Source organism: Crocuta crocuta, unplaced genomic scaffold, assembly GCF_008692635.1.
Source record: "Crocuta crocuta isolate KB4526 unplaced genomic scaffold, BGI_CrCroc_1.0 scaffold205, whole genome shotgun sequence".
In the NCBI taxonomy this organism is placed as follows: Eukaryota; Metazoa; Chordata; class Mammalia; order Carnivora; family Hyaenidae; genus Crocuta; species Crocuta crocuta.
Window position 1 is genome coordinate 2,073,048 of NW_027530644.1, and position 16,643 is coordinate 2,089,690.

General features: G+C 38.4%; 2 protein-coding genes across 3 annotated transcripts in view; one reads left to right on the forward strand and one right to left on the reverse strand.

Annotated features, from left to right (window-relative positions):
• DST (dystonin) overlaps positions 1-16,643 on the reverse strand; it is a 503,880-nt gene that overhangs the window by 448,655 nt on the left and 38,582 nt on the right. The window lies entirely within an intron of this gene.
• LOC144235533 (nucleophosmin-like) overlaps positions 6,285-16,643 on the forward strand; it is a 33,516-nt gene continuing 23,157 nt past the window's right edge. Inside the window, 1 exon segment of the mRNA XM_077769093.1 lies at positions 6,285-6,479. Coding sequence (XP_077625219.1) covers positions 6,285-6,479 — 195 coding nt within the window.

A 16,643-nucleotide genomic window follows, 5' to 3' on the forward strand; every position in this document is an offset into this window, starting at 1 on the left:
GGAAACTGCTTCAGATGCTGTGTCTCCCTCTCTCTCTGCCTCTCCACCGTTCATGCTCGGTCTCTCTCTCTCACTCTCTCAAAAATAAATAAACATTAAAAAAGAAAAGAAAAGAAGTGAATGGAGAACCATCTATCAATGCTAATGGATGTCAAAAGAAAGCTGAAGTAGCCATACTTATATCAGAAAGACGAGATTTTAAACCGAAGACTGTACCAAGAGATGAAGAAGGGCGCCATATCATAATAAAGAGGTCTATCCAAGAAGATCTAACAATTGTAAATATATACATCCCCAACTTGGAAAAACCCAAATATATAAATCAATAAGTAACAAACATAAAGAAATTCATTGATAACAATACAATAATAGTAGAGGACACCCCACTTACAGCAATGGACAGATCTTCTAGGCAGAATATCAACAAGGAAACAATAGGCTTTGAATAACATACTGAACCAGATGGACTTAACAGATATATTCAGAACATTCCATCCTAAAGCAGCAGAATACACATTCTTTTCCAGTGCACATGGAACATTCTTCAGAAGAGGTCACATACTGGGTCACAAGTCAGCCTTCAACAAGTACAAAAGGACTGAGATCATACCATGCATATTTTCAGACCACAACATTATGAAACTTGAAGTCAACCACAAGAAAAAAATTGGAAAAGACCACAAATACTTGAAGGTTAAAGACCATCCTACTAAAGAATGAATGGGTTAACCAGGAAATTAAAGAACAAATAAAAAAAAATACATCGAAGCAAATGAAAATGAAAACATAACAGTGAAAACCCTTTGGGATGNGACAGAGAGACAGAGTGCGAGCGGGGAGGGGCAGAGAGAGAAAGAAACACAGAATTTGAAACAGGCTGCAGGCTCTCAGCTGTCAGCACAGAGCCNCAAATGAAAATGGAAAGATCACAACCAACACCACAGAATATGAATAATTATAAAAGAATACTATGAAAAATCATATGCCAACAAACAGGGTAATCCATAAGAAATGGACAAATTCCTAGAAACTCAAAAACTACCAAAATGGAAACAGGAAGAAATAGAAAATTTGAACACACCCATAACCAGGAAAGAAACTGAATCAGTAATCAAAAAATCTCCCAACAAACAGAGTTCTGAGCCAAATGGCTTCCAAGGGGAATTCTACCAGACATTTAAATAAGAGTTAATACCTATTCTTCTCAAACTGTTCCAAAATATAGTAATGGAAGAAAAACTTCCAAACTCATTCTATGAAGCCAACATTACCTTGATTCCAAACCAAAGACCCCACTAAAAAGGAGAATTATAGGCCAATATTCCTGATGAACATGGATGCAAAATATCTCGATAAAACACTAGCAAATCAAACTCAACAAGACATTAAAAGAATTGTTTACTATGATCAAGTGAGACTTATTCGTGGGCTGCAGGGCTAGTTCAATATGTGCAAATCAATCAACATGATACACAATGTTAATAAAGAAAGGATAAAAACCACATCAATCAAAAGATCAAAAAAAAGCATTTGATAAATTACACATCCATTCTTAATAAAACGCTCAACAAAGTAGGGATAAACATACCTCAACATCATAAAGGTCATATATGAAAGATCCACAACTAATATCATTCTCAATGGAGAAATCGGAGAGTCATTCCTCTCTGGTCAGAAACGAGACAAAGATGTCAACTCTCACCATCACTGTTTAATATAGTACTGGAAGTCTTAGCCTCAGCAATCAGACAACAAAAGGAAATAAAAAGCATCCAATTCAGCAAGGAAGAAGTCAAACTTCCAGTATTTGCAGATGGCATGATACTCTATATAGAAAACCCAAGACTCCACCAAGAAATTATTAGAACTGATACATGAACTCAAAAAAGTTGTAGGATATAAAATCAACGTGCAGAAATCTGTTGCATTTCTACACATCAACAATGAAGCAGCAATGGTACCAAAAACAAGGAAATGATCCTGTTTGCAATTGTACCAAAAACAATAAGATATCTAGGACTAAACCTAACTAAAGAGGTAAAAGGTCTGTACTCTGAAAACTAAAGAAAACTTATGAAAGAAACTGAAAAGAACCCAAGGAAATAGAAAAGCATTCCATGCTCATGGACTTGAAGAACAAACTCTGTTAAAATGTCTATACTACTCAAAGCAATCCACACATGAAATGCAATCTCTAACAAAATACCACCAGCATTTTTCACAGAGCTAAACAAACAGTCCTAAAATGTATATGGAACTACAAAACACCCTGAATAACCAAAACAATCCTGAAAAAGAAAAACAAAACTGGAGGCATCATGATTCCAGATTTCAAGCTATATTACAAAGCTGTAGTCATCAAGATAATATGGTACTGGCACAAAAACTAAAGACATAGATCAATGGAACAAAATAGAAAACCCAGAAATGGACCCACAACTCTAGAGTCAACTAATCTTCAACAAAGCAGGAAAGAATATCCAATGCAAAAAAGACAGCCTCTTCAACAAATGTGTTGGAAAACTGGACAGCAACATGCAGAAGAATGAATCTGGACCACTTTCTTACACCATACACAAAAATAAGTTCACAATGAATGAAAGACCTAAATGTGAGACAGAAAACCATCAAAATCCTAGAGAAGAACACAGGCAGCAACCTCTTTGACCTCGGCCTGAGCAACTTCTTTCTACACANTCCTCAGGTAATGCTGATGCTGGATCCCATGACTATACTCTGAGAATCCCTGCTCTAATACCAGCTCCTGCCCCTTGCTGTGTCATTACTGAGTGAAGCTGATCATCATAACACTGTTCCCTACTGCACTATGTGCAGTGAGATCTTAAAGATTAAAGCAACTTTGTCATTTGTGGTTTTGACAATCCTGCATTAAAAGAATGGCCATGGAAGCCACTCTGTCAGCTCGATAAGAAATAATACATCTAGAGCTACATTTTTATTTTCAGAGAATGTATAAATAAGGGGTAATGGGACAAAATATTACCTTTTTAAAGTCTTATTTTCTAATAATCATTCTTTGGTACAGCTCACCAGTTTCTAGAGGGATGATGATAACAAGAAATCAATTTTTAGTCTTTAAAAAGTCTAAGGAATTGAACACTTATTTTAGATAAGATTTCCCAGATTAATACTATAGTGTTTCTTTTACACTGACTATATGCTATCAACTGGTTATTAGTTCATGATAATCAGAAGCTCTGGTTGGGGACAGAGTCTTGATGATTTTTCCAATTGCAAGTGAATTACAAGTTAAATGCAGTTTTGTAAACAGAAATCTTTTTAAATATCTTACTGATGTCAATCATTCCCTTCTTGGACCTATTCCCCACCCACAGTTCCTGCAGCCTTGGAAAGCATGTTTTGTACTGTGGCATCTGACCCCTCTTGGTCATGGTTGCTGGGTCTTGATACTCAGACTGTGTACCTCTCTTGAGAGTTTGACAGAGAAATACCAAGAGCCTGGGCCACTTAGCACAGAAGTTAAAACTGAAAAAAAAAATCATTTGTAGACCAGTGCTGAAACTCTAATATGTACACGCATAGCCTAGGATTCTTACTTTTTAATTTATTTTTATTTTAGAAAGAGGGGGGCAAGGGGCAGAGGAAGAGACAAAGAGAATCTTAAGTAGGCTCCATGCTCAGTGTGAAATCTGACTGAGGGCTCGATCCCATGACCCTGGGATCATGACCCGAGCCAAAACCAAGAGTCAGACACTCAACAGACTGAGTCACCAAGGAGCCCCTAGGATTCTTATTAAAATGTAGATTGTGAGACCTGAGATTCTGAGTTTCTTTTCTTTATAGTTTTTTTTTTAATGTTTTATTTATTTCTGAGAGAGAGAGGGAGAAAGGCAGCACGGGCAGGGAAGGGTCAGAGAGAGAGGGAGACAAAGAACCCAAAGCACGCTCCAGGCTCTGAGCTAGCTGTAAGCACAGAGCCCAACGCAGGGCTCGAACCCACAAACCGTGAGATCATGACCTGAGCCGAAGTCGGACACTTAACCGACTGAGCCACCCAGGCGCCCCAGATTCTGAGTTTCTAACAAGCTCCCAAGTTTCCAACGCTGTTGGTCTGCAGAGCAAACTTCGGGTAACAAGAATGTAGAAGGCCTGATGGAAAAATCTGTGGCTCTTGTCTAGGCTGACAGTAACAGGGCATGGAAGCCATGATGAGGAGAGAAATAACAGAAGGAAAAGCTGCAGCCAATGGAGTAGTTCTGAGTCCCACTTTTGGCATCACTACAGTGAGGAGTGAGGCCTTGAAACCACCACCAGCTCTCCATGCATCCCTGAGAAGTCAGCCCCATCTATGAATCTTTTTCTTAAATTCCATTAAATGGCACATACATCCTTACGACATACCCTAGAAAATAGTAGGTCTCTGATTCTACACCCAAATGAGCCTAAGACACAAAACATGGCCTCCATGGTTGGGGCAGAGAAGAGAATAAAAGGAGACTTTGAGGTTAAAACTACTGGAAATGGAAATCCGTCTCTTTTAAGGAGCTTAAAGTGCTTTTTAATTATAACTGTTAGAGTAACCTAAGCAGGGATCATAGGGTACACTCAGAAAACAACTATATTCTTTCTCCCTGCTGTCTTTCAAGTCCACAAGGAAGAGTTAGTTGTCTCCCAATGTTACACAAAATTTTGAATGGACTCTATAATTTTTCTGGTCATTCTCAGATAACTAAAAAGCCTTCTAGCCACTTCTAGTCACAATACCAGTTCCATTTCAATGAGGTCATATAACTCTTCCTGGTTTCTTCTTACAGAGTTTAAAGTGACTCCCGGCTCTTTTTCCCCAAGAGATCCATAAGAAATTCTCATGCATCCTTTGCCCCAACACATTCTGGGAAAGTAGGCTATTCCCAATGCAGCCAACTCTGCTCACTCCACCATGAGAGCAGCCCGCCAGCCATGGTCTTTGGTGCTTTGAAATTATCCCACGTGGTCTGGCACCAGCCTTAGCACATAGACTCTGAGGACACAAGTCAAGTTCTCCCCGTGGTTTCCCTAAACTCTCACTAGGCTTAAGAGGGCTCAGGGTGAGACACGGGTGCACCGCTAAGCAATCTTCCAGACTCTCATCCTGAGCTACCCAATAGAGTAGCTACTGGCCACATGTCGCTATTTGAATTTAAATTTTAATTAAAATTAAACTACAAATTCAGTTCCTCAGGCATACCAGCCACGTTCTGACCATTCAATATCACATGTGGCTAGCGGTATTAGATGATATGGACAGAACCTGTCCATTATCACAGAAGGTTCTATATACAGCACTGCTCTAACCTCTTATAACTTGATCCTCAGCCTTTATCCATTTAGCTCTAAATTGGTGATGGGTGACCATAAATGACAATGTAGGCTAACTCTGAGATGAGGGACACAAAATCTCAGTACACCAACACAATTAAAGTTTATTTCACTCACAGATCAGCAAACAGGATAGGGGCTCTGCTCCACAGAGTCATTTAGAGCATGAGGCACCTTCCATGTTGTGATTCTAGATCCACAACGTCCTCTCTACTCTGCTAGTTTGTGGAGAAAGAGCCAGGATTGTGTGGGAGGATGGCAAAGGGCCAGGCCTATAAATGGCACATATCATTTCTCCTTACATTTCATTAACTAGAACTCAGCTACATGGCCATCACTTAACTGCAAGGGAGAGTAAAATATGTATTTAGGTCATGTGCCCAGAAAAAGAGAGCACAGATCCTGGTGAGCAACAGCAAACTGCCACAGAGCTAGTGGTAAAACCCACTTTACAGCCACCTCCTTTGCAAGTTCTGCAGAGGGGTCTAGCTCTTCTCTCGGGCAGCAAGACCCTTACCAACTACATCTCTTGGGGGAAACTCAGGCCAAAAGACTTCCATTTACACATCTTACTACATAGCTAAACATAAGATGAGCCCCATTTATTTAACTTTTTCCCAACATTGTTTAGCTGTTAACTATTTCCAACTTTAATTCTTTTTTTCCCAACTTTAATTCTTTACAGTTGCATAAATAATAATAATTTATAGTTATCAAGGACTTCCTATTTGTCAAACATTGTATATGCATGATCTCATTATTTCTTATAATATGCCTAGGAGGTATATACTATTTTGATGCCCATTTTACAGATAAGAAATGGACACTTAGTATCTACTCTAGGGCTGAAACTCAGGCAACCTGACCCATGCTCTTTATCAGGGGTGAGCAAATTATGGCCAAATCTGCACACTCTTTCTGCAGAGTTTTACTGGAATACTGCCATGGCCATTCGTGTACATACTGTCTATGGCTACTTCTCTGCTACAAAAGCAGAGGTGAATAGTTGCAAAAGAGCTCATATGGCCTCAAAGTCAAAAATCTTTATTATTTGGGATTTTGCAGAAAAACTCTGCCAACCCCTGCTCTACAGTGTCCTACAGGGTCTTGAGCACTCTGCTTCTATCACCGAGAAAAAAGTAATTTTGACTCAAGAGTTTTAGTCTGCTAATCTGTGCTCTCCATCAACAACCTGGTCTGTGAAATACGAGATCAGTATAATTTCCCTCTGGCAGCCATGTCTTCCCCATCTGCCTGTGCTTTCACATGCAGATTAAACAACATCTGTTATGTTGTTTCATCAAATATATGAACGATACTACCCAAGGATGCACTTACATTATATTTCTAATAAAGGTTATGTCTACTCCCTCATATTTTTTATATTCGGACTGTAACTACCAAACAAAAGTTTTATACAAATTTATCAACCCTGGTGCTTTTGGTACAACAGGTTTCAATCCTTCACCCTTCCTACCTCCTGCCTTAGGTTTTAGAGACAAAGCCATCAGCACAGAGTGACAGTGAATTTTGTGGGCAGTGGTGGTCCAGTAAGGCAAGGATTATTCTGTTGAAACTGGCCTCCACTCATTTTTCTCGTAGGATTCATCAACATCATGTTTTTTTACCAAAATAAACCATAAAAAGAAAATAAATATCTTAACTTTTAAGAGACTCTCAGAGTATGATACCCACATTGCAGTAGTTAAAATCAAGTTAAAAGTAGGGTAGAAATTGCACCCACCATGGCAGAACTGTAAGAACATTTTAGAGGATGCTGTGGGGCACCACCCAAATCCCGCATTTGTGAGCTAGATGTGTATTTCCCCAGGTGCCAGGAGTGATGGTAGATCCTGGCTTTTAGCAGAATCCCGTGGTGGAAACAGCTTGCCTTCAGCTTGAAAGCTAGCTGTTCAGCCTAGAGACAACCCCCTCTCCCAGCGCCAGTGCTGGTCAGTGGAAAGGTGAGTGCTTGCTTCAATTAGAGACATTTCTGAAGGATCTCTCAGCTCCAGAACTTGTGGCATCAGTTGAGGTCTCTGTTGCACACGCATCACAATCCCACTTCTCTGTCTGACCATCCTGCTATCCTCCGTCCCTTTACGTGTGATTCCCAAGGGCACTCCCTAGTCAATCCCCTGCACATAATCTCCATCTGCAAGTCTCTCCCTAGGAAGCTGACATGCAACAAACATGAGACTGATTTCCCAAACAGTGCCATCAATAACTTATGAGCCGTATTTAACATTCACTGACAACAAAGGATCACAATAAAGAGCTTCCCAGAAGACAGAAAATCTATCAATACAAAAAATGAGAGTAACAGCAAAATATCGGGCAGTGTATACATCAAAAACAGTAGCAAAACAATGCAGAGGCAGCAGTCATCGGAAAGTGAGGCAGGGAGTAGAGTCCTAGAGAGAAGCTGAAGCTCCACTCAAAGCTAAGGAGGGCAAGTGAGGAAGGCTGCCTGGGAAACAGGAGCAGTCAGTGCAATCTGCTCTCACTGCAAGCAGAACTCAGCTCAGCGCCTCTTGGCAACGAGGCTCCAGCCCTGGGCACAGACGGTCATGCGCAATGACAGGCTCTATAAATAGCAGAGCAACCAGCAAATCATAGCCCAGCCTTCATAATGGCAGATCAAGGGGTCCTATAGATGATTCTTTAAATGTGAGCACAATCTGTTTGCATGCAGCTCTTTTCCTAGCTACCCACTCAAAAACATTATCACTAACAGCATGTCTACAAAACAAAAAGAGTCACAGTTTAAAACATGATTATGTCAGAGACAATGTCCTTTTCAAGATAAGAAGCAAGGAAATATAAAACAAGGAACCATGTTTTATGAGGTGTTTACAACTTACTGGTTTCAAATGCTAAGAAGCCAGATACCACCCAAACAGCAAGATTTCTTTTTTTTTTATTTTGTAATGTTTATTTACTTTTGAGAGAGAGAGAGAGAGCAGAGGAGGGGTAGAGAGAGGAGGACAGAGGATATGAAGCAGGACCTGTATTGATAGCAGAGAGCCTAATGTGGGCCTCGAACTCATGAACCATTAGATCATGACCTGAGCTAAAGTTGGAGGTTTAACTGACTAAGCCACCAAGGCGCCCCTCCAAAGAGCAAGATTTCTGAAATGGCAGTCACAGAATGCAAAGACCATTACTCACACCAACAAAGGCCACAAGGCCAGTCATAAGGAAGACAGTGGCATAAAGGCGCATGGGGAGAGAAAAAGAAGCCATACAAAAAGCACAAGAGGAAAGGCAAGGGAGATTAGTGAGGTTGTGCAGCCCATAAGTGCAGGAGAAAATGGGGCAGCAGAAAAGGGTGAGGATAGGGAAGGAAAGAAAGAAAACAAGAGACAAAGAAGGGGGGGAAAGTGTGCTAATTTGCAACAGGTCACAGGAAAGTCCTAACAAAGTCCTAACATGGTCACTAAGTCATTCAAGACATCCTGAATACCATTATAAAACCAAAGCCTTTAGAAGTATTGAGTCAATTTATCAGACATGCATCAGAAACAACTCAAGACCCAAGAGAGGACAAAATGCAGACCTAACCCTATATGCAAACTGAATAACTAACACTCTATACCAAGGAAGAATGGGTAGTTAAACCAATGTTACAACTACATCTATACCAATAGCACCCCCAACCAGCCATTCTCAGGTAATAGCTTAGTCTTAAAGTCCAACAACAATCCTAATAAAGTATTGTTTGTATGAGAAATTCCTACCTTGAGGCTGATTCTATTATGACTCAGGCTGATTCAGCCACAAGACAGATGGGATCTCACTAGATCAAGGGGCAGACAGGTAACGGGGGCAAGTAGCAAGCCAAACCTGGTCAGGGTTATGAGTACGGAACAAGGAAGAGCTAGTGGGTTGGCACAACCGTGAGTGCTTCAGGCATCAAATACTCAAAAGTTCAGCAGGTATTAGGTGACTGGTTCAGGCAGAGGACCTGGGCAGCCATAATGGGTAAAGGCCCCAAGACCCATAAGTATCCTCACTGTTGCTGGCCTCCCTTCCATACTGCACTATTTTTTTTAAGTTTATTTATTTATTTATTTTGGGGGAAGGGGAGAAGAGAACAAGTCGGGGGTGGGGGGCAGAGAGAGAAAGAGTATCCAAAGCAAGCTCTGCATGTCAGCACAAAGCCCGACAGGGGGCTAGAACCCAAGAACTGTGAGATCATGACCTGAGCCGAAATCAGGAGTCAATTTTTTAACTGAATGAGCCACCAAGGCGCTTCACACTGTGCTCTTGACCTGGCCCAGGATCTAGCAAATAAAAGGCATTAGCCCTTCAGCTGTCAAATGTTCTGATGAGTCAGTGCCTATTTTCTACAGGTTGTTAAATATTTTGAATTTTGAACATCAACCCTGCCAATGTATAAAGTTAACAAAAGCTATTCAGGCTTTTGGGTTCAAGTTCAGGGCAGGATTTCAAGTCCCAAAGAGGAGCTATAGACTAAAACAGCAAAGTGGGATAGTCTATTGAGCCCACAAGCGAGAAGTGGCAAGATGGATGCTTGCCAAGCTTGCCAGCAAGCCTCAGGCACAATGCCTGTGAAGCAAGCCTAAAAACACCATGGGCAGAAGCTTCCAGCACACACTGCTCTGATCAGAAACGTCTCAGGAACATTGACAGCCCCCACCGAGGATGCACAAAACAGGAAGGACTGGCCATTTCTGTCCCCAGTCTGAAAGCTGAACCTTTGCTCCGCTGATACTAATTGAGTGTGTATTTGGTCTGTGTTCAAGTCTTAAATGCTTTTCTGGCAGCGCCTGCCCTCTCAAAATCTGCTTACTCTCAAGACATACTTATCAGCAAGAAGAAAAAAAAACATTTTCATGACCTAAAATCTTCTGATGATTTATTCTAAGTAAAGAGAAAGAGAAGAAGGAGCAGAGAGAGCGAACAGGACCAAGGTCCAAACAAAGACAGTTCATCAAAGGAGTGTGGGAAATGTTTGTGGCTAGTCCATTTTGAGGGTAGCTATGACATCTTTTACTGCTTATTTCTGCTCTGTCTTTGACACGTATCACATGGACATCAGCAAAATCTGTTAGAAGTCACCTTGTACTGATGCTTTTTCCCAAGGTGATGTAGTAGCTAAAAGCTTTAAAGAGATTGTATTACCCTCTCTTGCAGTTATTCGGGAAAGAGCTATGAACTTTTTAACCTAGATCATATGATCCTGTTGACTTTTCCCAGTTGATTGATTTGAGTGGTGTTTATTTCAATGTGGCTTTTTCACAGTATTTATTACAGTCTGACTTATCTAAAATGCATTCCTGGATATAAAGGCAGTGACATGCTTCATTTCCCTCTGTGTCCTTCTTTGTTCCTACTTATATATAGGCACAAGTAGATTCTCAATTATGTTTTGGGTTTGGTTTTACTTTTTTAAAGATGTATATTTGTCTAAAAATTTCAGAAAAGAACAAACTGGAAACTTAAACCTACCAAAAAGAGTACATACCACCCTCTTTCTGAACTATATAAATAAATGAATGTGCCTGGTTTATATCTCCAAACACATCCCTCCAGAGTAATAACTGCAAAGTTAGTAAATAGTATCCTGATTTTGTCCCTATGCTTGCACAGTGTATACAATAGGTGTACAAAAAAGTTTTAACAGCAATAGGATCTTGCTATATATATACTTATATATTGTTTTACACTTTGCTCTTTTCATTCAATAATAATATATAGATTTAGAATTATACACTGGCACCTGGGTGGCTCAGTCGGTTAAGCTCAGGTCATGATCTCACAGTCTGTGAGTTTGAGCCCCACTTCAGGCTCTGTGCTGATGGCTCAGAGCCTGGAACCTACTTCAGACTCTGTGTCCTGCTTTCTCTCTGACCCTCCCTGCTCACACTCTGTCACTCTTTCTCAAAAATAAATTTTTTTTAAAAAAATTTTAAAAATGAAAAAATAAAATTATACAGAGAGTACATTCTTTTTAACAACTGATTTTCTAGTATATGGGTGTGCCATACTTTAGTTAACTATTCTATTGATTAAAATTTGGGATATTTCTGTTTGTTTCTATTATAAACAGTGCAATAAACACGACACATATGTATCTTTACCTACATCTCTACTTGGAAATGGAATTGCCAGGGGGTGCCTGGGTGGCTCAGTCAGTTGAGCATCCTGTCCAACTCTTGATTTTGGCTCAGGTCATGATCTCACAGTCCATGGGATGAAACCCCTCATCGGGATCTGTACCACCAGCACTTGGGATTCTCTCTCTCCCTCTCTGTCTCTCTCTGTCACTGTTTCTCTCTCTCTCTCTCTGCCCCTCCCCCACATGCACATGCACTTTTCTCTCTCTCTCTCAAAATAAATATTTTTTTAAAGAAAGAAATGAAATTGCCAGGCCACATAAAAATCACATTGTAAAGATACTACCAGATTTGTCTCTAAAAATGTAGAACCATTTTGGGGCGCTTGGGTGGCTCAGTCAGTTAAGCATCCAACTTTGGCTCCAGTCATAATCTCATGATTCATGAACTTGATCCTTGTGTAGGGCTCTGTGCTGATAGTTCAGAGCCTGGAGCCAGCTTCAGATCCTGTGTCTCCCCCTTTCTGCCTCTTCCCCTGCTCACGCTCTGTCTCTCTCAAAAATAAACAAAACATTTTTTTAAAAACTTAAAAATGTAGAACCATTTCTAGCAACACTAGGAAAGTGCCTGTTTAATCCTATCCCTATCAACACTGGATAGTATCAATCTTTTTATTTGTTGTCTGTCTGATAGGCAAAAAACAACTCTTAATTTTCATTTTTTATTAATAAGGTTGGAAACCATTTCAAATGTTTATAAGCTATTTTTTGTTCTTTTCTTTGAATTATCTGTTCACACTGTCTGCTAATAATTTCTTCTATAAGTTATATATATTGGCCATATTGATTTTACAGAAGTTTTTTTATATGGTATGAATATAACTACTTGCTACATATGCAGCAAGTATGTTTGCCTAGGTTGCAACCTGTCTTTTAATCTTGTATAGAAGTATATAATTCCTTTATTCAAAACTGATAATCTTTTCCTTTATGAGTTCTAAATTTTCTTTTTTCCTAGAAAGTTTCTCCCATTTGCCAAATGATAAAATGTTCTCCCAACTCTTCTATTCCTTAAGTCTTCTAAATGTACATTTATAATCCATCTAGAATTAATATCATATTTTAATCCATCTGAAATAAACTTTAAAAAATTTGACTGAGCTGTCAGCACAGAGCCTGACATGGGACTCGAACTGACGAATCATAAGATCACGACCTGAGCTCAAGTTGGACAGTTAACCAATTGAGCCACCCAGGTACCCCCATCTGAAATTAACTTTTGACTACAGCATGAGGTATAGACTAATTTTATTTCCTCCCAAGTAACATCCATTAAACTAAACATTCTTTCTACAGAGTTTATTTTATTCATTTTATTTTTTTAAATGTGTTCATTTTTTATTATAGAAAATATAAAAATATAAAAAAGAAGGTAAAAGAATAAAGAACTTCAAGTACCCACCGCCCAGCTTCAAGAACTATCATATCAATCCATCTCTATTGATTTAAAATGCCATTTTCAGGGGAAAGTGGGTGGCTCCGTTGGTTAAGCTGGTGGCTAAGATGGTTAAGCATCTAACTCTTGATTTTGTAAGACATAATCTTACAGTTCATGGGATCAAGCCCTGTATTGGGCTCTGCACTGACAACGCAGAGTCTCCTTGGGATTCTCTCTCTCCTCCACTCTACCCCACTTCCCCTTGCATGCCTTCTTTCTCTCTCAAAATAAATAAACCTTTTTTTAAAAATGTTTCAAATGTCATTTTTATCATTTACTAAACCTCTGCATATATTTGGCTATGTATCTGAACACTCTGTTGTACTTTAATCAATGTGGTTATAAAATAATGAGACATAAATACAAAATTTTTTATAAAAACAATACATATTATCCCCTTTATACTGCATTATAATGAAATAAAAAATATAGTAAAATACAGGCCAACCACTATAACAAATAGATCCAAAAATATAGTGATTCAAACAAGACAGGAATTCATTTTTCTTGTGGCTAGTTGATTCAAACAAGATAGGAATTCATTTTTCTTGTGGCTAGTTCACAGTTGATAGGTGGCTCTGATCCAGGAGGTCATACAAGGAGCCAGGATCCTACCCTATCACTGTTCTACCTTCCCCTCAGGTATTCCTTGTCTACACATTTGAAACACACCACATAATTCCTTTCCAGGTATGGAAGGGAAGAAAGGGACTGTGGGAGACCAGCGGCTCTGTTTTAAGGACTTGACCTAGAATGTGCATACATCACTTTCACTTACATCCAACTGGCCAGAATTTAACAGGACTGCCAGAGAGGCTGAGAAATAGAGGCTCTAGCTGTTTCACCATATGTCCACTCATAAGTGTAGAATATTTGTATTACAAAAATAGGGGAAGATTGAAATTGGAGGAAAAATTCACAGTCTTTACTATAAAAGTGAGTGTAAAAAGTTTTTGTACCACAGAGTTTATCTTTGAAGGCACTTAAAAATGAGTTGTCAAATTTATAAATAAATTATGCTGTTTTATATTATAGAAAGATGAGAAGTCCAAAATTTCAAAAATTGTTAACTTTCAGCAATAAGAGACCATCGGTAGCAGATATTTTCAAACAAACCAAACAAATAAAGGTGATAGATGAATAATAAGCAGGAAAGTAATTGCTCTTTTAAATTCGTGGAATAAAATGGGTGTTTTGAAAATGGATATTTGAATATATTTCTCCTAAAATATGAATTTCTTCCCCTAAGAAAAAGTTCATTATCTAGCAAAGCTAATTTTATAGATTTTAGAATTTGAAAAGAGCTCTTTAATCAGTTTAAAAACCACTCAAATGAAGATTTTCAGTGAGTTTAAAAATATAAAATCAATTCCTTCAGATTAGTTTATAAGAAAACCAATTGACATTAAGAAAAATGAAAATTTACTACCAAATTTTACTTTTAAATAATTTCACATAATCAATGAATAAAATTAAGAAATGACTGTCATAATTATGAGTAGTCATCAATGCATTTTCCATCTGAATCTTTTTTAAGTTATCTTTTCACAACTACAACAATGGCTACAGCCAAATATCATAATAAATGGAGCTTAAAATAACCAATATTAGAATTTCTAAATCATAGAGTGAAGCAAAGATTTTTTTTAAGGTTAAGCATGTTTACATTTTTCTCAGAGTGAAATTTGTTATAATACATTAATATGGNTGGTAGAAAAGGACTTCAATTATTTGTGTATTTATCTTCAACATATAAAAGAGGAAGAAAAATCTAAATAGGCCAGTATTCCCAGAAGGTACTAAAAAGGGTAACAGAAAGCTGTAACATGAAAAATGGTTCTAGGCACAAAGACATTTCAGATACAGCCCCCAATTAATGCCAACTGCACTGCACTGAATTATTATACTACAGTTTGTTTCTGAATTAACTTCCTCAAAAACACACACATACATATATATGCACATTATATTTCATTATATATAGTTATAGTATATATCTTATATATCCCTTTCTATATATGTATATATTACATAATATATAACACACAATATAACAATATACAATATTATATGGTTTGTTACTATTACAATTATATAATGCTTCATATACTATATATTAACTATATAGTATATTACATATATAATATGCATAAACATATATACATAAAGGGATATATGTGTGTATGTATGAATTTAAGGAATTATATTATATATCTCTCTCTTTAAAAATATACATGTAAGTTCCTATTGCCATTAAATTGCCAATTAAAATTCCTATGTTTCCCATATGCTGTATGCCAGCATAGCTCAGACAATAAAAGGACTCCTAGCTAACAAATACGAGTGCACTTTACCACAAATCCCCCAGCCAAAGAGCATGTTGTTGTATATTGTGCATATGCTGCAACATGTAATGATTACTCCAATGTAATGTAGCCCATCTTTAATTAAAGTTCTGGCTAAAATTTTGACTCACAATTACTGACAAAAAAAGTGTGCCAGTGATAGCTCTAGCCCTGTATGCCAAAGAGAAACAAAGGAAGTAGTCTCACTGAGAGACAAAATATAAGTTTTACAATGGCTCAAGCCAACCTCAAAGAAACCACCGTAAAAATCTGAGGACAAAGATTTGAAACTAACAGCAACTTTATGGCTATCCTTGGCGCAAAAACTGACCAACACTTTGATGAACTATAGCTAGAAGAATGGCTAAGAGAAATAGTTCATTCCATAGAATCTGAAGAGAAGAGGGGAATGATTGCCAACTCACACTGGCAGGAAATACATTCCAACAGCACTGATTCAGTTAACATTGCCATCTCCAGGAGTGGGGAAGGGTTATGCATGCATCGTCAAGTTCTGTCTAAGCTTACAACACATAATTATTACTCAAAGTAGTCCAAAAAACAGAAGATGAAAAAGTCTTAATTCATTCTAAGATGCTACCACAGCCTAAAAATAAACCTTGATAAATTCAAGAAAAGCAACTGTAGACCAATCTAACATCTGAAGATAAAGATAAATAAAACTCTACCAAAACATTGGCAGTGCGTTAAAATACTAATAAGCCAAGACTAAATAGAGTTTATTCCAGTTAATAGAGGCTGACCCAACAACAAGAAACCCATGTCCCCCAGACTAAGTCTGAACTATGAGCCATAGTGAAAGACTTCCCCAAGTAACTAAGGATCCCCACAGATTTGCTGAGGAATCTGATATAGTGTTTCAAACTTATGAGCAGGTTTCTCAGATTTCTACCAGATGGTTTACATGCTCACTGTGAAGGTCAAGCCCACCAACTGGATGAAAACAGCTAGCTGGTTTGATCCTGAAAAATCTCTAGAATTGCAGATAGGAACTCAATCCCCTGCCTTGTTATATAATGAGGCTCAGGCAATCACTAAGCAACTTCACCTAGCAATCCCTAGGGCTTCTCAAAACCTGTTCATTGGAATAAGAGTCAATGAGGGGCACCTGGATGGCTCAGTCAGTTGGGTGTCCAACTCTTGATTTCAGTTCGAGTAATGATCTTATGGTTTGTAGTTTCAAGCCCCACGTTGCACTGCACTGATAGTGCAGAGCTGCCTGGGATTCTCTTTCTCTCTGCCCCCACCCCCCCCCAACAACTTGCTCTCTCTCTCTCTGTCTCTCTGTCTCTCTCAGAGAGAGAAAAATAAAATATATATATTTTATATATTTATATAAAAAATAAAATTCTCTGCC